The 23,348-nt window shown below is 34.7% G+C and overlaps 1 protein-coding gene across 1 annotated transcript in view; it reads right to left on the bottom strand.

The window, feature by feature from the left end:
• Positions 1–6,604: 6,604 nt before the first annotated feature.
• Positions 6,605–23,348, bottom strand: part of DDX46 (DEAD-box helicase 46) — a 58,421-nt gene continuing 41,677 nt past the window's right edge. Inside the window, exons 14-23 of the mRNA XM_027849200.1 lie at positions 22,816–22,980; positions 20,851–21,013; positions 18,129–18,322; positions 17,150–17,287; positions 16,655–16,804; positions 13,958–14,131; positions 12,869–13,087; positions 12,199–12,343; positions 9,365–9,438; positions 6,605–8,452 (exon numbers count right to left, since the gene is read on the bottom strand). Coding sequence (XP_027705001.1) covers positions 8,405–8,452; positions 9,365–9,438; positions 12,199–12,343; positions 12,869–13,087; positions 13,958–14,131; positions 16,655–16,804; positions 17,150–17,287; positions 18,129–18,322; positions 20,851–21,013; positions 22,816–22,980 — 1,470 coding nt within the window. The 3' untranslated portion in view covers positions 6,605–8,404. The remainder of the gene's footprint in view (positions 8,453–9,364; positions 9,439–12,198; positions 12,344–12,868; positions 13,088–13,957; positions 14,132–16,654; positions 16,805–17,149; positions 17,288–18,128; positions 18,323–20,850; positions 21,014–22,815; positions 22,981–23,348) is intronic.

Raw genomic sequence — 23,348 nt, 5'->3', positions numbered from 1 at the left:
GTACATCAACACTAGTAGTGACCCTTCAATCTGCATGTCATCAAGGCCAGTGTCTTAAGCAAGAATCATGGCAAGCATGAGGATAGTGTTGGGCACATAAACAGCCTGGGGAAAGAGGTAGGTGAATATTTTCCTTAGATTTTTCATATCTCTAGGAAGGAATGTCAAGGAGGGTACAGATATCTATCCTGAGTTCAGAAGCAATAGTCATTGCTTTAGATAACACATTGGTCCCAAATAGTTACAACGCTTCCTTGGAATTTGGGCATCAAAATCAAGGTTTCTTAAGGCAGCTAGTATGGCCTGAAGATGCCAAGTTGATATAATTTACCAAATTCCAAAAAATGGTTTTTGTTGTTTTTGTTTTTTAATTTGAAAAACTCCCAAGAAAGCAGTCCAGGCCAGATGTTTCCTCTACAAGTACAGAGATTCTGGCCCTAACATAAAGTTTAAAGTTAGAAAATAGGTTAGAATAAATGAGCAAACAAACAAAAAAAAATTATACTATAAAAAGCTATTATGATGACAAGGATGCTCAAGACACAAATACAGGAGAATGACTGTGAAACATTTACAAGCAAAGCCTCAAAGAAAAACAGAGCTTAGGCACAAACTCAACTAGAATTCCTGGAATAAAGCAAAAGCTGAAAAAAAGAATTTAAAATGTTTTTATCGATGAAATTAGAGTACTAGAGGAAAAAAAATGGAAAAGAAATGTTATGTCAGAAAGAATTGGAAAATGAATTCATAACTTGATACAAGAGTTACAAAATCTTGCCCAAGGAACAAACTTTTTGAAAATTAGAATAGATTGAACAGTAGCCAATGACTCCACGAGACAAGAAATATTAAAATAAAGCCAAAAGATTGGAAAAGTAAAAAATGTAAGGTATCTCATAGAAGAAAACAATTGATCTGGAAAACAGATCAAGGAGAAAAAAATTAATAATCATCTGACTATCTGAAAACCATGTTCTACCCCCTCCCCCCAAAAAAGACATTTTTCAAGATCACAAAATAAAAGTGTCTAGATCTCCTAGAACCAGAGAGCAAAGTGGAAAAAGAAAGAATCCACTGGTCACCTCCTGAAGGAAATCTCAAAATGAAAACTCCTAGGAAGATTAGAGCCAAAATCCATACTTTCTAGACCAAAGGAAAAATACTGCAAGTAATCAGGAAGACTTCAAGTACCAAGGAGTCACAGTCAAGATCATAAACAATACAGCAGCTACTATCTTAAAGGAGTAAAGAGATTGGAACACAATATTCTAGAAGGCAAAAAATGTAGACTTGTAACCACTTACCCAGAAAAACTGAGTATAACCTTGAAGGGGAAAAAAAGAACCTTTAATGAAAGAGAGGATCCTCAAGCATGCCTGATGAAAAGACCAAAGCTTTGTAACAACTCTGCAGTTCAAAAACAGAGAAACATGAAGGCAAACACAATCAATCATAAGTGACTGAACAAGGATAAACTGCTTAAGTTCTAATAAGAAAAGATGTGTCCCTTCTGAACCATCTCATCATCAGGGGTCATAGATGGAATCTAATTAGAGAATGCCTGGAAGTGTTCTGTTATATCTTGATGATTTTAGGAAACGAATGGAAAGACATGGTAGGAGAATACATAGGGGAAAGGGAGAATACATAGGGGAAAGGAAGGTTAAGGAAAATTATCTCACATAATAAAGATGTGCAAGTAGACATCTATACAAATAATGAGGAAGGGGTAGAGGAAGCAGCTGACATATGAATCTCACTCTCATCTGGACTAGTTAAAGGAAGGAAGAATACACAGATACACACAGAGCTGGTTACAGAAATACATTGTACTCAACAGACAAATAAGAGAAGGGGGAAAGGGAGCAGGGTAAATTAGGAGAGAAGATTAAGGGAGGGATTAATCCTTAAGAAAAACAAACCCTAACTCAATGAACAAAAATATTTTAAGCTCTTTTTGAGGAAACAAAAAATGGGAATCTGAGAGGGTACTCATCAATTGAGGAATGGCTGAATAAGTTCTGCTATATAAATATGATGGAATTCTATTGTGCAGTAAGAAATGATGACGGGGATGATTTCAGAGAAACTTAGGGAAACTTGTATGAACTAATGTAGAGTGAAATAAACAGAACCAGGAGAAAAACTTAAGACAATGACAACAATACTGTAAAAACAAACAACCTTGAAAGACTGAGGAACTCTGATCAGTGTACTGACCAACCACGATTCCTGAGGATTAGTGATAAAACATGCTATCCACCTGATAGAGATGATGTACTTTAGAGTGCAGAATAAAAACTATGTGTATAGATATACATACACATAAATGTTTTTTCTTTTAGGCATGGCCAATAAAGAAATTTGTTTTACTTGATTATACATGTTTGTAATATGTATAAATATACATAAAAATAAAATTTTTCTTTCATTCTCAATTGGGTAAGGTGGACTAGAAGACAAGAATATGAATTTTTACCAACTGAAAACAAAAAAAAGGTGATTAAAAGATGTCAATAAAAATGTTTTAAATAAAAAAAGAAAATGTAGCCTTTATATGTGAATGCCTTCCTTTAATACCTATAAAAACTAAAAAATTACAGCAGTTTTTTCACATATATTTTCAATGGTTAATTATGGGATGGGGAGAGGGAATACATAAAGGTTAGTTATTGGGTACAATTAATAAGATTTTTCCTGTCAATTTATGTCAAAGTTACTAAAGGCATATCTATGATTTAGCAGTGGTAGTCCTAGAGACTCCCTGGCAAATGGCCAAACATTTCATTTTTGTTTGATATTTGTAAAGAAGACTCCTTGTTTAAATATTTTTCCTTTTATCCTATTACAATAGGATTAACTGAAAGTCGCATTATTTTCTCAGATGCTTAATCTTCAGAACAATCAACTACTCCAAGCTGATATTTGAAAATGATCTGGCTCAAGAAAAATAATCAAAAGTAAATTCCTGTATACTATTAGCCTATCTACACATTTACACACACATACTTCAATTTAGGTTTCAGAGACAAAAGAATAAACCGTAAAGGAAACACGTTTAATGCTTCGGGACACTCTGATAAGTGATGCATTTGTTTACATTTCTACCTGGATTCCTTTCTAAGACAAGCCTCGAGTCTCAAGTGATATGGAAAGGGGGAATAAAACCCTGTGAATATCAACGAACAAATCAAACAGTGTAGCTGCCTTTAGTTGGATTTAACTGTCTGAGAAAGCAGCTCAGCGGTACAATGAATAGTGTACTGGACTCAGTCAATGTGGCAAGTAAAAGAAATGAGCTTGAAATAAAGAAATTGAGCTTCTGAGCATATTTTTAAATTAACTAATGTATGCCAATTGCCTAACAAATTGGGACCAGGCTCCCTCAGCTTTGGCACTGGACCCCACAGATTTTTATGTATTAAAACAATCAAATAAAACCAATTAATTAAAAGAAAACAATTAACCAGGATACAAAATTAGGTAATCTGATTTCTAACTGAAAGGTTAGGGATTTTCTAAGTTGGGAGAGGGGGAGTGAATAGGTACAATTCCCTGTATTCAGAAAAAGAGGTGTCCCACTCCCCACAAATGTCTGTATTCAATCAAAGGAACATGGAAACAATAACTTATTGACCATTACAAAGTCAGTTTTCAGTTAGATATATGGGTTGTTTGAGATGTACAACTGTGAGAAAACTCCTTGCATCAATCTTCAGATCTGACTGGGTTTCTGGTCAGCATAAGCAGCAGGTAGAGGTGATCCAGCTTTTCAGCCAAGCAGGGCTATTTTCAAACAATGTAATAAGGTTTTCTCACAATTCCCACAATTGAGTAAAATTTTCTCGTAAGACAGAAATTGGACAAGAAGCACAATTGAATAGAAAGGGAACTGACCTAGCTCCAGAAATGAGTCACAAGATGGAGTCGGTATGATTCACTCAATTCCCACTACCATTTGCTGTTCTAATTTCCTCATCAAGAAGATCAGAGTTTAAATGCAGGCAAAGGCACTCCTTGTGACTTTAGGCAAGTCAGTTAACCCGTCTGCCTCAATTTTCTCATCAGTAAAATAGAGATAAGAGCACCTGCCTCACAGGGTTGTCATGAGGATAGAATGAAATATTTGTAAAGAGCTTTGCAAATCACTATATAAATGCTAATTATGAGAAACAGTTTGAATAGATTAGTCTTGTAAAAAAGGGAAGATATTTCTTTACAACATTACTAATGTGGAAATAAGCTTAATATGATTGTACATGTATAGCCTATATCGGATTGCATGCTGTCCCGGGGAGAGGGAGAAAATTTAAAACTCAAAATTTTATAAAAGTGAACGTTGAAAACTAAAAATAAATAATTCTTTTTTTTTAAAACAGGAAGATATTAAATCACAATTTGGGACATCTTATCTGAGGTTTTGTTAGGGTAAAAAAATCTTCCATATTCATCACTAATACTATAGTTCTGAAATTATTTTTATTAAGTCTAAGCAAAGATTTCAGTCTGCAAAAGTAAGTTACATACATTAGAAAATGTGAGTAGAGCCAGATTCTTAAAGAAAATTAACGAATCAAGCATTGAAAATTTTACCTTAGTCAGCAGTAGCCCTAAGATTCAGCATTTGAAGAAGCAGAAGAATAACCTTAGAATGAATGCTGTTGGATCATGTAGACATTTTATTATACAGTTTTTATCAAAGTCTCCATCTCAAATTACTAATTTAAAACATACAGCTTCCTTTGGTCCAAGAGGTCTGCTACTCACAATTTTGGCTCACAGTAAGCATTCTTTTAAGGTAGAACATCTGATTGCTTAGTATCTCTCCTGGGAAAATATTACCAACATACTGAATTGACTTCTTTTGGTTATATACCTACCAGATGTTGCAGGACTAGTATCAAGCAGCATTTCCCCACAAGATGGATTGTTTGCCCTTCTTCCCTCTCGCCTCATGGATTAGTTTTCCCTAAAAGGAGACAAAATGGCCCCAGACTTGACTGGCCTTTGTGTCCCTGACGAAGCTTCTTTCCCCTGACTCACGACACGGGGTAGGCTGCTCCTCCTTTCCTCGTGTGACATGTATTAACTTTCCCTAAAAGGAGACAAAGTTGTCCAACCCAGCTTCCCTCGACACCTAAGGATATACAAATTCCCAGCGACCTAGAGAAGGGGCCTTTCTGATTAGATGGATTTCTGAAGACAACATGAGTCACCACATCCCGCCTGGATATCTAAATGTCTTTCTATACATAGGGGAGAAGGGGGCTTGATGAGCTTCACCAGAATGTCAAAGGGATCCTTGATGCAAGAAAAGGTGTATAACCTGTACTTAATATGTACAATACATTAAGTTCTCTGAAATAAGCTTGGTAGCTTCTGCATACTTTATATTTTATTTATTTATTTATTTATATTACATACTTTAGACACTGAAGGCTTTCTAGAGGAGTATGGAATTTTAGAGCTGAAAGTTACCGTGCAAATCACCTATATAGACCCAAAGCTTCCTGTGATATGACAGGAGTCAGACATTGACCCTAAAGGTGACTTAATTGTAATTTCATTGTAGGTCCCTCACCCTCAAATGAGGGTTAGCGGTTCCCTGTTCTATTTTTCCCTGTTCTATTTTTCCCTGTATGTAGGAGCACTTCAAATCAAAAAATGAAATGTACCATAGTTGACATGTTATATAGGTGTTTTGTGACTCTCTTGCAACAGATTGTTGCAATACACCTTGACATCACTGACATAAAATTACTCAGTATAAAAAGGATTTTGGTAAATCTTCTGCCCATATCTAACGAAGCAGAATGATCTCATTATGTAGGAATTATTTTAAAACCTTTTTTGGCATTTTTCTATGTCCAGACTCCTCCTAAATGGTCAACCAGATTTGGCTTGAAAATCATCAGTGAGGTCCAGGGACCCCACCACCTTCAGAGGCAGTCCATTCCATTTTGAATAGTTCTTATTGTTGGGATGATTTTCCAACAACTTCTATCTGTTCTCTGGGGCCAAGCAGAGTCTTATCTGCTCTATTTAACAGCCCTCCCCTTCCCCAACCCACCCAAGTTGATTATATTTAGTTTCTTAACTAGTCTCTATATGGTATGAACTCAAGGCTCTTGACCAACTTCTTCTTGATGCCCTTCCAGTTTATCCAAGTCCTTCTTAATTGAAACAGAATTCTCCAGTTGTGATCTAACCAAGGGAGAGGAAAGTGGGACTACCAACACCCTAGTCTTGGACAGTATGCCTAGCTTAATGTAGCCTAAAATCATATTACTTTATTTTCTGGCTGCCATATACTTCTGTCTCATATTGAGTTTGAAATACACTCGCCCCTCCCCCCCGCCAGTTCTTTTTCAGTGTATTCCTTCATTTCTTACTTGTAAAGGTGGATTTTTGCACTGCTTGGTTAAATTCCAAGAAGCCCAAGATACCCATGAAGATGAAGAGACATATTTTGCTTCAGGTGACATTTTGATGGCAAGTTTTTTCAAAAGACAGTATTACTTTTCTCATTTGTCTAAAAGAATAAAAATTATAAAAGCAAAATACGATGGAAAACTAATGAACAAAGATGATTTAAAGAAAAATGCACACTTATTTATTATTTTATTTTTGGAGGAATTTAGAAAACATAGGAACAAATATTGATATATTGCATAAAAAAAAGTTAAAGTCTGTACATCATCCAAATCTTAAAAATCCAACTGTGCCAGTGTGACACTAGGAACAATGAGCTAACACAGTTTGCTTTCTGAACAAAATAATATTTCTAGCATGGCTTCTCTTGATAACTAGCATGACAAACATGAACAGAGTTCTTAAAATGATTAAAAAAAAAGTCTCAACCCCAAATTGACTGATGCTGGTTGAAAGCAGCACCAAATTGTCAAGTGTGTAGGATGGAAATGCACTGTCAAAAGGAAGCATAAACCATCAGACTGAAGAAAATAAGTAAATAAATAATCTTAAGAGAAAGAAATCTAAGAGATGGGTGAAGTTTGAAATTATCTGTTTTGTTTGTGTATTGTTGTGCACATAATATGTGGTTCTTTAATCTGCCACCAGGAAAACAATGGACAAGGTAGAATCAGAAATATTAATTTCTAGGTGACAACTTTTCAGATAAAAATGCTACCCTGAAGTAGTAATGGTTTGACATCCTCTGACACTTAAAGCTATTTAACATACTATTAAGAAACTGAGTTTGTGATACTATTTACAGTGTATTATTTTTTAAACTGTCCTTCACTCAAGTAAAGAGGATTTCTTGTCTCTTAATTAATAAAAATCTTCTACCAAAGCATTCAACTCCTGAAAATCTCTCTCTATTCAGTGTCTTAATTTGAAAGACTTGTACTAAGTACAGATAGGCCCCTGGGTGATCAAAATTTCACAGCCTAAACCAGAAGAACACCATGGAAGCTCCAGATCCAGGAATTTATGTCATCTGAGGGCTAAAAAACAAATACATTTATGACTAACCCAAGAAATAAGCAGCTGGTTTCCCTGAAGAGAGGCCAAGCTTTAAGATGAATGCTAGGTCATAATTTTGCTCCATAATTTTAAAGAAAAACAGTACACATTCTAATAAGGGCAATCTAGGGCTGGGGGGGTGTTCGTATATATCAAATGTAGAGATAGATAATCAAACTATTAAAGACTTGGGAAAAATCTTACTCTTTATAGATTTGGTTATAAAAATCAATTGTTTGTAGGGATTTAAAAAATTTAATTCACAGATTAAAGGGCAATCTAAAATCAAATGTTAAAATTCTTTCATACATGGAGAAAAAAACTATTTTGCTACATATTTTTAATTTGTATAAAAAACACAAAGTAGTTCAAACTATTATCCATTTACTCTTCTAAAAGTTAAAACAAAGACTCTGAACCCATATTCTAAATATTTGAGGATAACAACTTCATTTCTAGTTTATATTCTTTGATGTATGCCAATTAGATTCGCCAAAAAAGAGAATGTTACCCTTTGTTTAGGAAATAAATCAACATTTAATTGTAAGTTAGTAATGTGAATTACTCCAAAAAACAAAGTTAAAAGTGTACTTTACTAATTTCCAATGAAATGTCCAAATCTTTCTATGGAGTCTGTCAGGATTAAAGTCTATTTAATCCATATTTCCATACTTGTAAGAATATAAATGTTGTTCTAGAGGAAATCATACTCTGCAAACAAGTTTGTTTTAGATTGAATCATTTTAGGGGAGTGGACAAAGATTTTTTAAGCAAATACTGGTTTTTCTTGTATAAAAAAATCAGCAAGACAAAATTTTTAAAAATCTTAATTTACAATATACTGTAAACTCCAAAGACAACAGAAGTCACAAAGTTTCACACACCAGCAACTGGTAAAGAGGTTTTCTCCAGATGTTTATAAAACTTTATATCTTCCTTTATTTGTTGGTTGATATGAATTTTGCTGTAATTAAAATAATTGTCAATGTCAGAGAGAGCAAAAAACACCCCTAAAGTGAACACCACCCTCTATATAAATTCAATAGCAAAACTTTAAAACAAAAATAAACTTTCATTCAATTAGACTAAATTAATTTTTGCCATCTTTTCCACTGGATATTTCATCTAAATAATTTAACCATGAATGGAGAAAATACTAACTTTATTGGGTCTAAGTAAAATATTAGCAATATTTCAAGAGCCTATTATTTACCTGTATGTCACTCAACTATTTATTCACCAGTAGTTTCTATATATCTAATTAACAGACATGCTAAGATGTTGATATATACTTAAGACAGGGTAAGGATAGGATCTGGACCTCTAATTTTTCATTGGTATAGATAACTTCCAGATGAAGAAACTTCCTCTACCAATGCAGGTTAGCACCTTCTATGAAACTTATAGTCTTAGAGAGTTGCCTAGAGCACTAAGAAATTAAGTGACTTGTCCAGGCTCACAGAGCTATTATGTGTTACAGAGGCAGGATTTGAACCCAAGAGCTCTGGCACTCATTATGCCACACTGCTTCTTCATTTATTCACTTAAGAAGAGGTTATTTTTTTAAGTAGCTTAAGATCTTATTTTAAGGTTACTTCCTCCTGTAGCATTCTGTATAATTTCTTCCATTAACTTTGTGTAGTGAACAGCACTTTTTCTGCCTCACAAGAGTGCTGCATTAGAGATATCTGAGTTGAAAAGTCCGATAACACATACTTAGAAGAAAGAAAAAAATCAATTTTTCCAAAGGGTATGGATCGCAATGCTAATTTTCTAAGTAAGTATTCATAAGTTCTAACTAGGGATACAATACTTCCAAAAGCACTGCTTTTTCTAAAGCCAATTAATACAAACCACCCAAAAGATTTTTACTTACCAGTCTGATTAATTCTTCTTTTATAAGCCTAGTAATTTCTGCCTTTGCTTTCTGCACAGCCAGTTCATTGGCACCTAGGAAGTTGAGTGGCAAATATATTATTAGAATCACACGTGATATTTACAGACACATACTGCAGGTCAATTTCAAGCACTCCACATAAATGCTGAGGAAAGCTTTCAATGGCTGCCTAATGGAAGGCCATCCATAAAAGAAATTTTAAATTATAGGCTTTAAAATATTATTGCTGAGATCATATTTTGTGACAAATTAAAGTTGCTTAGTACTTTACTAAATACAAGGAGAACAACAAAGACAATGCAGGAGAAAAGGAACAATCTACAGTTGGGAAGATTTCTACTGTAAGGAAATTTTTATATCTTTTCCACTGACATTTCATCAAAACAATAAAATCACACTCAGTGAAAATGATTGGGTACAAGTAAAATATTAGCAATCTTTCAACAGCATATTATTTATCTGTGTGGCCTGCAGTTTCTATATTATGTAATTTCTAGACATGTCCAAACCCTAGGAAATCCCAGAGACCTGAAGCCCTGTGAGATCAGAGAGGGAGCCACACCATGAAAATCTGAATGAGCACCTGAGAATAACAATGAAGTTATAAACGTGGGAGACTAGAAGAATTAAAGTTACCTTTGATAGAAATAAGGAAGTTTCAACAAGGGCTAACACTCCATGAGACAACAAGAAATATCTGAACAAAACAAGAGAATGAAAGAATGCAAGAAATTATAATGCAGGGGCAGCTAGCTGGCGCAGTAGATAGAGTACTGGCCCCAGCGTCAGGAAGACCTGAGTTCAAATCCAGCCTCAAACACTTGACACTTATTAGCTGCATGACTCTGGACAAGTCACTTAACCCCAATTGCCTCAAAAAAAAAGAAAAAGAAAGAGAAAAAAAGAAAAAAGTAAGAAATTATAAAGCATCTACTATTTAATTTTTTTAAACCTGACCTGGAAGACAGACCAAAAAGAGATAATTTAAGAATCACTGGACTTGGGGCAGCTAAGTGGAACAGTGGATAGAGCACTGGCCCTGGAGTCAGGAAGACCTGAGTTCAAATCCAGCCTCAGACACTTGACACTAGCTGTGTGACCATGGGCAAGTCACTTAACCCCAATTGTCTTTTCCAACAAAGAATCATTGGACTCCCAGAAAATCATGACCAAACAAAAATCCTGGATAATCTACCTCAAAAAATCATAACAAGTATTTTATCTTTGCAACAACCCTAGAAGGTGAAAGCTATTAATCCCCATTTTCACAGTTGAGAAAAATGGAACAGACAGAAAACAGTTTGCCTACAGTTACACAGTTATTAAGTATCTGAGGCTAGATCTGAACTCAAGTCTTAGCCCCAGTGGTCTATCCACGGTACCACTCATCTGCCTTGGCGCTGTGTGTGTGTGTGTGTGTGTGTGTGTATGTGTGTGTGTGTGTGTGTGTGTGTGTGTATGAATCTATAAGGACAAATACCGTATATATCAAGGGTATTGGCAAGTTCAGCAGTTAATGTCACATAAATGTTACCATGGCAAACTCGAAGGATCAATAATATTATTAAGCATTCTATAAGCATTGCTGCAAATGAACAAGTTAAGGGCAAGACTTTAGCCAAGAGAATCAATGTGTACTAAACATATTAAGTACTCAAAGAGCAGAAGTTGTGAAGTGTGTAAAGGAAAATAAAGAGAAAAAAAAGAAAGCCAAATAAAAAGGCATTTCAGTTCAACTGAAGCATCAGCCACGCAAAAAAGCACACTTTGTGAGAACCAATGATTGCTGGAACTAGTAAGTGGATTTAATTCTACACAATGTTTATCAACTCTTTGCTCCTTACTTCCTCTGCAGATAGAAAACGGCCTCAATCTCAGATAATACAGCATATATGACTAAAAAATATTTTGATTTGTTGTGTCCATATTTCAATTTGACTGTACTGAGGTGATAATGAATAAGCCACAATTTTCTATGTGTAGCTAGCATGAGCTATATTCAGTGAAGACGACTTGTAGCTTAGCCTACATCACAGCAACCTCTTACTATGGCTATTTATGCAACAAGAAAGTTGTTAGTAAAAAAATGAAGTTTTTATCAAAATGATTAAATACAGATCATGGGTATAATCCTTACAAAAGAAGCTCCCGCAAATACAACTCAAGATGTAAAAAGGAACTTTTACTTTTTAGAAAAAATTCAAAATTTAATTTTCAGAGTTTTCTTCTCACTAATATGACAGATCATTAAAATACTCACAAGAAAACTTACGTCCCCAAATGTATCAGCCCTAGATAAAATGGGCCATCTCACTCGATCTATCAGTTGTCCAGCTCTGTGGCCTATTTCTCAAATGGAGACACAAACACTGATCTATTTTCATGGCTGTAATCTGCCAGTATTGGAAATGAGGGTCTTAAAGCATAGATCCTACTACTTCGTACTTATGACTGCTTTTAAACAAAAGGCTTTAAATTACTCAACCACAAGAGGCAGCTAGGTGGTGCAGTGGATAGAGCTCCAGCCCTGGAGTCAGGAGGACTTGAGTTCAAATCTGGCCTCAGACACATGACATTTACTAGCTTGTGTGACCCTGGGCAAGTCACTTAACTCAGACTGCCTAAGCAAAATAATTAATTAATTAATTAATTAATTAAATTACTCAACCATACCTAAGTTTCTCACTTGCAGATGAGGGAGAAAAAAATCTCCTGTTCCTTAGCTTTAACCTCTATAATGTCTATCTACTACCAACAATTTGTATTTAACAATGATCAAACTCAGGCAGTCTAACAATTTCTGCAGTACATACTTTCAATTGCCAGGTAAATTTTGCGCTCTCCTTCCTTGGGTTCTTTGCCAGGAGGGAAATATGTTCCTCTGATTGTAATAGCAGCTTCAGAATATTCACTGATCCTCTGCAAAGCTTCCTTAGAAGTAACTTTCCACCTTGCAGTCTATAAAAGAAAAGGGAAGAAAAGGCTATTTTACACTAGGAAAAAAGATCTGGGACACGATAAACAACATATCAAATAACACAAAAGAACAGTTTGTTATAGCACATTACAACCTATCAGAACTAGAATTAAATAGATTATGTTCACAAGTACTCATATATAGATAGATATAGATAAAGTATGTTCATAATAACATTTCCATTATTCTCACTTTTTAATTTTTTAGAAATCAGAAAGTGAATTAACTTTGAAATTATGCATTTTTATCAAGTAAGGGTGTTTTTTCTTCTGAACAAGAAACCATCAGGAGGATAAATATATTGAGCCACCTGAAACGTTCTTCAACTGGCAGTGATTCCAATGACTTTTACTACTGTCAAGACTGGGCAACAAAAAAGTGGTAGAAATAAAGAGAAGAGAAAACTATTTTGTTGGACAAATCATGGTAACTGGATTCAGCAGGACTCAGGTGAAAGAGATCCATGATATTCATTTAAAATGGTACAAAAGAAATCTGTTGCTTACCTGTGGGAAATCATTGATCTCTAATTCTTCCTCATATCTCTTAAAAGATTCATTCTGTCCACCATCCTGCCTTTCTTCCTCTTGTTTCTCTATAGGCACATAATTGAGCTTGGCATTGATCTTTTCAGCAAGTTGTTCTGCAATGGTTTTTGCAGATACAGTAGGGGCCAGAATAGTGCCCCCTCTTAGGATTGCATTAGTAGCCTGTTGCATTACATCCTGTAATTAAAGAAGTACTACAATTAAATCACGGACTAATGTAGGAATTGGCCCGCAGACCCCATTAGAAATTCTTTTTTGATGACCCATTTTAAAGCCCCAAATGCTCCATTCCCTACCAAACTAAGTCCTCATCATAAGTACCATTGAGCATGCTATAGATTTGACAACTACACAGAAATACACATTTCATTTTAATGCACCTCTTCTATTTTGGAGAAATTCAAAACCAAAATACCATTGAGGCTTCTAAATAAAAATGCTGACACACAAGTGATATTCACTTCCTTACCTGTCATATTAGATTGTTTGCCCTGACCTTTCCTAAATTACGTACATATGAAGTAGATTCTACTAGTGCCCAGAAGTTCATTTAAATTAGAAAATTTGTACCCCCACAACCCCCTGGAAAACCAACCCAACCAACAATAATTTTACAGTAACTGACTTGACTTACCTGAAGTCTTCAGAATATTGGAGAAACTAACAAATCATTCTTTGGGAATGCTACTAAAGTTCACACACTTGATTAAAAAATTATTAACATAATAAAGACTATTAAACATTGTCAGAAAGTCATCCATGAAAAACATGCTATATGCAATGTTATTCAGAAAGTTTTCTATGATGTTTGTGTTATCAACCAGTATATTCCTTATACAAGCCATAATCCATTACAGATATGATAGGTTAGGCATTCCAGCATAGGTATCATTATATAAGTAACTACATTGGGAAAAAAAAAGTCAAACTCCCTACAAATTAAGTAATAGTTACAATAATTAGGTATTAAAATATAGCTACATAATTTAGCATTTTTACATGTTTTAGGAAGTAAGGAGCTGAGGCACTGAACAAACCACTTAATACCTGAGCCTCGGCTCCCAAATTCTTCTGGGCATTGATTCTCAGAGCCAACCTCTTTGCAATTTCCAGTTTTTCTGCATTTCCAGCAGTTGGAGCAGGAACACTAGAAGTTCCTGGGGCTGCCATGTCTTTAACTCTCTTCTTTGAATTGAACATGCTTTCAATCTGTTCATCAATCTAGAAAGAAAGAGAAGTTATGAAATCACTAATAATAACTGAGATTTATGTGAGGCTTTAAGGTTTTCAATTACATAAGTTATATCATTGGAGTCTCAACACCCCAGTGAAGTAAGTACTGCTAGCATAATTATCCCCATTTTTTCCCCCTCCAGATTAGGAAACAGAGGCTGAGAGATGTTAAGTAAATTGCCTATGGTCACATAGCTAACAAAAAATTTCAGAGTATACTTGTTTTTGCTTCCAGTTTTGTTCCTTTATTAATTTTACAACCAATAATTAATTGCACACAAAATCATGATACTTATTCTCTTTCTTCTAATCTTTTTTGCATTTTTTACACCAAGAATTTTTAACCTTTTTTTCTGTAAAGACTCTTGAGATTAAGTTTGGTTTTTTTTTTCATTCAAAATTGAAGGAAATGCTAAATTTCAGTTAGAGGTTAGTGAAAATAAATATGTAATTCTTTTCCCCTGGGTAAGGGTGTCGGTGGACCTCAGGTTAGAATCTCTGACTGAACAGTATTTTTTAAGATCTGACCTATCTTTATGTTACTTTGTTACCTTTATGTTGTTTATTTATGTTACTCAAGTCTAGCAGATTACAAAATATGGGCCTCATCAAAATATTTATGTGCTTGACTACTTGCCCCCATTTAATGTTTTAAAGAACCAGTCCTCTCTCATAGATAAGGATAAGGGGCAAGAGATTTAACTACTTTTCATGAACAATTTAGAGATACTCTAAGAATTTCAGATCAAATATCTACGACTCAGCATGCTACCAAGGCATCAGCCAATTGAAAATAAAGCAGCCTGATAATCCTGCTGAAGAACTCAATAATTTGTGGCACACTGGAAGAATCGGGGACATACACAGTAAAGAAAATTAAGCAGAGGGAAAATGGAACCTGGGATGTAGAGACTTTTAAAAGTCTCTACATCCCAGGTGCCACTGAGTATCCAACATCTCTACTGCCTTCTCACCTTTCCTGGCATCTGCTTACCTGGCATATCTCTTTACTCAAAAAAGGATTATGTAATGGTTTCAAGGCCATTATGATTTTTTTTTAATAAAATAACTTCTTTCTTTCAATGAACACTAAAATATTTAGTTTGGGAATGTTTAAAAACAAACAAAATACCCTAGGGAATCTCAGAGTTTGAAAGTGTCTTAAATACATCTAGTCCAAATGATACTTAAAAAGCGAATCTTCTTTTTATACTCAAAAAACTTACTAGCTGTGGCAAAGGGAAAATATTTTCTATCTGTTAAGATCCATATATTGAAAAAAAATCTTGATTTAAGACTTTAAAAATGAATGAGGTCAATTTTAAAAACTTTTATTGCATAAGTCAATTCCAAATCAATTTAGTTCATAGGAAAAGATTTAGAGAGGAGGGGAACTCAGAGATCATCTATAATTGAAATAGAGGTGAGCAAAGGAGCTCAGGCCATCTTTGAAAATGTCTATATATAGGACATATATGGTAATAATTAGGATATTGAAGAATATATGTACACAAAAGGGTGGAAGCTTTCACTGTTCTAGTTAGTTAAGCTCCTTTGAGACTACACTTAATTCTTTACCCCACCACACAAATTTAGTGTATAAACACTAAATTTGAATTGAATAGAATCTGAGTGATACTATTTAGTTGATGCTCTAAACAGTGCTCACTATTTTAACATAAATGATATTTAAAGGTTCAGTTCAATAGCCTTAGCAGTATTACAACGCAGCATAATCAATACTTGTCTTTATCCTGAGCTGGCATTTTGCTCAGCATCCATGTGTTATTATCTCTTTTTGATAGAAGGAGATAATGCCTTGATTCTGTGAAGATTATTTGGCACTTTGAATGGTGGTTCCATGTTGCTTGGGGCAAAATTGCTATTGAAAAGGCTACTGAAGGTTACCTTTTATCTCTCTAACAGTGAAAGTTTCATGAAGACCTCTCTTTTGTTAATAAAATTATTAGATATAATGTTAAGTATGTGGGATTTGTTGGGACTTGCCTTAACTAATCCAAAAGTTCAATAATACCACAGAAGAGATCATATCCCCGATTGTTGTCATTGTTGTTCTTTGTCCTTTGTTCCTTTAGAGGACCAATGACATCACAAGGGTGATGTCATGACTTGGATATGAGTGAGGCAGAGCTGCTCAAAGTCATCAGCTTCACTCTCCTCCAGTCATCGAAGTCCAGCAGCAAGACAAAAGTCAAGACAACTGAAGCTGGGACAATTTATTTTTCATCCTGCATGGTTTACATTTTTGATTTCTTGAAATATAGCTCTAGAAAGAGAGGCTTTCATGGAATGGTCATTAATAGCTTCAACCCAAGCCTCTGTGGCTCAATGCTTAGTTTTGATATCCCTGATAAGAATGGAGTAAGACCTCAATAAGCCTAAAGATAATTTAAGTATTGAATACAGTAATTAAGTATTGAATAATGTGAAGAAACAGCATTCTGTAAAGCACTTTCTGATGGAAATGCAGTTTAGGATGAAAATACTTACATCAACTGCAGTATCTTCATCATCTGAATCCTGTAGACCAAGTGCTGCTTTTTGTAACTTCTTCCTCTCATTGGCCAAAGCTTGTTCTGTTTCATCAAATTTGAATCCTTTACCAGAAAATCCACTACTTTTTTTAATTATCTTCCCTTCCTACCAGAAAGAAGGAAAAAAAGGACACATACCATTTTATGAGTTTTTTTAAATGTGTGCTAATGGAACTATATTCCAAAGTGCTACACTAATCCAGTATCTTGATATGTAAAGACAGATTAACGTGGAGACAAGCCATGTCGATAACCTCAAGAAAATTTTCTTTTAAATCTTCAGATCAATGTCCCCCTATAATTGATACTATTCTCTTAGGAAAAAAAATTACACGACTAGAATATAGATGAACTTATAACAAAACAGAAAAATATTAAAATAGATCAACAATTTGGGCAAAATTAATGGGGCCGGGGGTGGGGTAAGGTGGGTGTAGAGAGGTTTACTTACAGCTTTCTGTTGATCTTTGAAATCACTCCAAAGTTTTTCCAGATCAGGAGGGACTGCAGTCCCTGACAACTCCAGAGCTTTAATGATATCACCTGCATACCTTGCTTGGTCTTCTGTGATAAACGTGTAGGCATATCCCTAGCAAATTAAGAAAAACACAACATAATGCAATACAAACCCTATCTGAGATAACACTAAGATTACAAAGAGCCATTTTCACAACTATGATTTCTAAGTCAAAATATTAAAAAGGATTAAGAGAAACTTTTTTAAATTTGATGCTTTAGAATAAAACTTAAAGTAGCAGCAGTCTGTGGACCGCAGTTATTTTAGAAACTCTTGAGATTCTGAATTTTCAAGGTCTAAATAGTCACTATTTCACAAAAGAGAGGTCTCCATGAAACTCTCACTGTTGGAGAGATAAAAGATAAACTGCAGTAGCAATTTTGCTCCAAGCAACATGGAACCACCATTCAAAGTGCCAAATAATCTTCACAGAATCAAGGCATTATCTCCTTCTATCAAAAAGAGATAATAACACATGGATGCTGAGCAAAATGCCAGCTCAGGATAAAGACAAGTATTGATTATGCTGCATTGTAATACTGCTAAGGCTATTGAACTAAACCTTTAAATATCATTTATGTTAAAATAGTGAGCACTGTTTAGAGCATCAACTAAATAGTATCACTCAGATTCTATTCAATTCAAATTTAGTGTTTATACACTAAATTTGTGTGGTGGGGTAAAGAATTAAGTGTAGTCTCAAAGGAGCTTAACTAACTAGAACAGTGAAAGCTTCCACCCTTTTGTGTACATATAAACATTCTTCAATAATCCTAATTATTACCATATATGTCCTACATATAGACTTCTACAAAAATGGTCTGAGCTCCTTTGCTAGCCTATATTCCAATTATTTTTTAAATGCAAAAAAGATATTTTATAGAAAATGGCAAAATAATGCAACTTCTTTTACTTTGTTGCCTGCTCTTCCAGTTCTGCCTGCTCTGTGGACATAATCCTCATAATGGTTAGGGCAGCTATAATTCACTACGAGGATTAGATGTTTCACATCAAGTCCTCGTGCAGCAACAGAAGTGGCCACCAGAAGTTTACATGTCCCATTCTTAAAGTCGTTAATGATGCTATCTCTGTCATATTGATCAATGCCTGCAAACAAACCACACAAAAATGTAAAACCATATAAGATCAAGTTTTGCATTTCATTGCACACTAGTAGGATAATAACGAATCAAGATTAAACGTAAAGAATGAGACAAATTCAATTTATACTGGCCACTCTCCCAATTCATCAAATATATACAGGAAATAGAAGACTGTGAAATTAAGTATTTTAGTAAAGTTTCTCTTTGTCATCTTCAAAATCAGTCTTTATCTTTAGCTTCCTTTCCGAAAGGACTGTAAAAAAGCCCTTTCCAATAATTTAAAATTACGTGTGTCATTAAACAGTGTATACCTTATCTTTAAAAAATTTTAAATTTGTTATTCTGAACTTGACAAATACCAAACACATACTTCCACATAAAAAGAATAGAAAGAGTGTTATATATAAAAACACAGATTTCTTTCATTGCAAATAACATGGATTTAGAGCTAGAAAGGATCTGAGTCTAACCTCTACATTTTACAGATGAGAAAATGGAGCTATATGAGGTTAAATGACTGGCCCAGGATCACAAAACTAGTAAATTTCTAAGGCTGATTCAAATTCAAGTCTTCCTGACTCTAAATTACCCACATCACATTACCCATTAGTTCCTAATACTAACCCACATGTCAGTGTTTACTTCAAAACCTCTTTCTGTCCTTTTCTAGGCATTTTTAAATAGATGCTTTCTTTTTCTTTCATTCTGATAGCTATCTCTCACTATTTTCAATTTATCCCTCCCCAAAATAAAAAAATCCTCCCTTATAATAAGTAAGCATAGTCCCATAAAATAGATAACACACATCACTAATGTCCAAAAATTATGTCTTATGCTACATCTTTAAAACATCACCTCTTTGTCAAGAGTGGGAAACATGCTACTCTGGAGTAGTGCTTGGTCATTGCACTGATCAGAGTCCTAAAGTCTAAGATGTTTTTCTTTGCAATGATCAAGTCATTGTATAAACTGGGTCCCCAGACCTGCTCACTTCACTCTGTATTAGTTTGTACAAGTTTCCCTAAATCTTTCCTTTAAACATTTTCTATAACATCATAATATTCCATTATATTGACATAACATAATAGCCAATATCCAACTGGAGAGAGAAGTCATATAAGAAAGGTCAGCTACAATATGAATGGAAAGTCCAGAGGGCATAATGGCAGGGCACATGACAAAGTTCAGTGGTCCTCCATTAGAGTTGGTAATTTCTAGATCATTTAAGTGGTGTAAAACACCAAGTTACATGAAATATGAGCCTGGCTTTAAAAGAGAAAGAGTTCACCTATTAAGAAAGCCCAGCAGGAAGCTCTCTGGTCAGCTTGAGAAAAGAAGGGGTCCTCAAGGAGGGCCCAGATGAACTATATTTTTGGGTAATGAAAGAATGGGTGAATGGGATTATTAAGACATCTTCAAAGATCTTTGAAAAACTGGCCATCAGGAAAAATATCACAGGATTATAGAAGGGCAAATTTTCCAATTTTCAGACAAGAAAAGAGCCTAAAAACAATAGGCAAGTAAGCTTGGCTGTGATTCCTGGCAAAATTCTAGAATGCATTTGAAAGGGGTGGTTAGTGAACAGATGGTCAGTAAGCAAGAAAGTAGTAATCAGGTTCAGCATGACTTTATCAAGAATAGGTTATACCAGACTAACATTATTTTTGACAGGTTAAACTGGTTGATCAGTGGAATACTAGAGATATAAATTATCTAGATTTTAGCAAAACATTTATTTGACAAAACCTCTCATGATATTCTTGTGATAAAGTTGGAATAATGAATTGACAGACCTATGGAATAGTCATTAATAGTTTGGTGTCAATTTGGAAGGTCTCTGATACAGGGCCCAAGTGATCTATACTAGTCATGCTGTTTTCAACATTTTTATTAATTATCTAGCTAATGAACAATCATTTATAATCATTTTTATGTTTTTTGCCCTGGGGTGAGAGAAAGAAGATGGGGAAAAGGTTGGTAGCTTGTTTTTGCTTGTCTTTGTTTCATTTCATATATTTAAATATTTATAAGTGTTGATGGAAGTGAAATAGATTTCTTTCTAAAATAAATGTGCCTGTTGCATACACTACTATAAGCTGGTTTGAAATACATAGACATACGGATATTCTATACTTTATGTTTAATTTGACTGTTAAAAAATATGAAGTCTAGAAAAATAGATGGTGGAGAATGACGTCATTCAACTGTGACACCTGGATAACAACCAAAAACTCTGTCGTAACATTCTATATGCCAAAAAAATCTTAAGGAGAATCAAACTGATAACTAAAGACATTTTATGGAACGATGCAAACCTTGTTTAAAGAAGATTTATATAACATGTAAGGAAATAAATACCCAATAATCTTAACTGTTTTATACCCAATCATTTATGTAAATCTGAACATAGTACTTAAGAAATAAAAGACAAATAATAGAGAAAAATTACTTGAAACATTAATATTTTAAGTATTAAATAACTTAAAGGCACTAATTAAATTCAATGCTAACAAATCAGTATATATACATTACCTCCATGAAGAGACATGCAAGGATAAGATGCTCTCATTAAGTCTTTCAAAAGACCATCAGCATGCTCCTGTTTATCTACAAATATGATAACAGATCCTGACTCCTGGTAATGGCCTAGAAGCTCAAGTAACTTCAGAAACTTGTTTTCTTCTTCAATTACAATCTAAAAACACCAAGAAGTTAATAATATAAATTCTATTATTTTCTTTGGACAGATCATTATTCACATTTTATTTGTGACAAAACATGATTTAGGCACCTAATAAGGCAAAAAGAAAAAGGTTATTGAATTTTTTAGAGAAGACTGATAGACCTTGGGCAACATCTTGAAAAATCAATGTCTGCTCCTTCTCCTTGTTTTCCCCATGCTACTGTGTAACTGGATATCATAACATGGACAGATCGTGGATCCAGATCAGGATACACATAACATACTAGTTTTGTTACTTTCGATTTTCCACCCATATATTCTTGGTGGTAGGAAGGGAAAAAAGAAGAATAAAAAATGGAGTCATAGAGAGTCAGTTACATGCAATCCCTCCTTATGTCTGTCTTTCAGAGTCTGTCTTTAATTCAGACCCAGATAAAGTATCATCTCTTTCCTGTAAAGACTTCCCTGACCTTCCCTTGGACCCACAGTATTAATATTCTTTCTCTCCTCAAATTATCAAGTATGTGTTTATCCAAATACACTTTCTCTCAGGAAAAAGATGTAGAGCTAGATGGACGTGGTTGTCTTCTAATCCAATCCCCTATCTTTTAGAGATGAGGCATCTGAGGCTCAGAGAAGTTAAGTGATTTTATTCATTTGTATTCTTCCAATAACATTTCAGTTCCTTGACAGCATTAACCATTTTGTTTTGTTTTTACATTCCTAGAACCTAGAAGAATGCTTTGCTCACGGAAGGTACTTAAATTTTTGTTGAATTGAATTTCTCTGAATGGAAAAAATGATTTTAGCTTTTAGACATTCAAGTTTGAATGGTTTCCATAATCCAAAAAATCATTCCTTTTTTTCTTTTTAAACACATACTCCATACTACTTTTTACCCCTTTTATGTACTCATCACCTTTTGCTTTGTATTAACTATTTGATATTACATTATCTACCCAACTAGACTATGGGCTCTGAAGGAAAAGGCTGACTTAAATTACCTCTAAACCAGCTACTAGTAACTAGTATAAAGTTTTGCACAAAGATAAGGTTGTTGAATTAATCAATTCCTGTTTAACTTTTGGAAATAATTATCTACCTTCTCAGAGCACTGCTAAAAGGATCAAATAAGAATGGCCATTATAAGGGGCAGCTAGGTGGCACAGTGGATAGAGCACCGGCCCTGGAGTCAGGAGGACCTCAGTTCAAATCTGGCCTCAGACACATGATACTCACTAGCTGTATGACCCTGGGCCAAGTCACTTAAGCCCAATTGCCTCACCAAAAATAAATAAATAAATAAATAAAAGGAATGGCCATTATAGCCCCTGGAAAATAACAAAGACCTAGAGAAATGCAACATATTTTGTTGACAGAACAACTGGTATAGAATGCAACATAGGACATAAGATGCAGTTGATGTGCTAGTTGGTTTTGCTGAACTGCTTATTTTACAAATAAGGAAATTTGGTTGAGAGGGGTTTGTCTAAGGACAAAATGATGGTAAGTATCAGAACTAGGACTCAACTCATGTCCTCTGATTCTGAGGATGGTGCTCTTTCCATTACGTCAAAGTGGAAAGTGTTGGGGAGGGGGGGTGAGGAGTGGTGATAAATGATGTCTGCTCCCTCCCCCATCCTTACCCTCATCCTGCAGCTAAGTAGATGTCAGGTATGAAAGTCAGTTCCTGGCTAATTAATTAGGCTAAGTAATGCCCTAAAGGAACGAATAACTCTGTTTACCTCTAAAGTCAGATTCAATAATAAAAGTTTAGCTATGAACTTTTATATTTCACAAAGGGTTATACTTACCACCTGTTGTTCAACATCAGAGCAAACCACGCTTCTGCCTCCAACCTGTACTTCAATTGGTTTACTCAGGATCCGACGGGCCAAAGCCTCCATTGCTCTAGGGAAAGTGGCAGAAAACATAACAGTTTGCCGATCAGGTCGGACGTTATCCACGATGCGCATGACCTGTTGGAAATATAGCAAACAAACAGTTATGACTAGTATCCTTCCAAAATTTCTTTGGAGAAAATAACACATCTTCCATCTTAGCAACATTGTAAAATTATCCTCTTATTTCCAGCACATGGTAATAATAGGAAATATTTATATAGTACATGGAAGTTTACAAAATGCTTTAATACATTCATTTAACTCACACAGTAGAGGCTTTCTTCATTTTACAGGTGAGAAAACTAGGGCACAGATAGGTTAAATGACTTGCCTAAGGTCACACAGTAAGTAACCAACCTTCATCAACAGTCAGATAGGCACAGGATCCCCTGACACTGAAAACTCCTCTTGGATCTGTTGGCCTAGTCCTCATTTCCATCAGT

The sequence above is a fragment of the Vombatus ursinus genome, unplaced genomic scaffold, assembly GCF_900497805.2.
Source record: "Vombatus ursinus unplaced genomic scaffold, bare-nosed wombat genome assembly UNPS02007284.1, whole genome shotgun sequence".
In the NCBI taxonomy this organism is placed as follows: domain Eukaryota; kingdom Metazoa; phylum Chordata; class Mammalia; order Diprotodontia; family Vombatidae; genus Vombatus; species Vombatus ursinus.
This window is presented reverse-complemented; position numbering and strand designations above follow the sequence as displayed.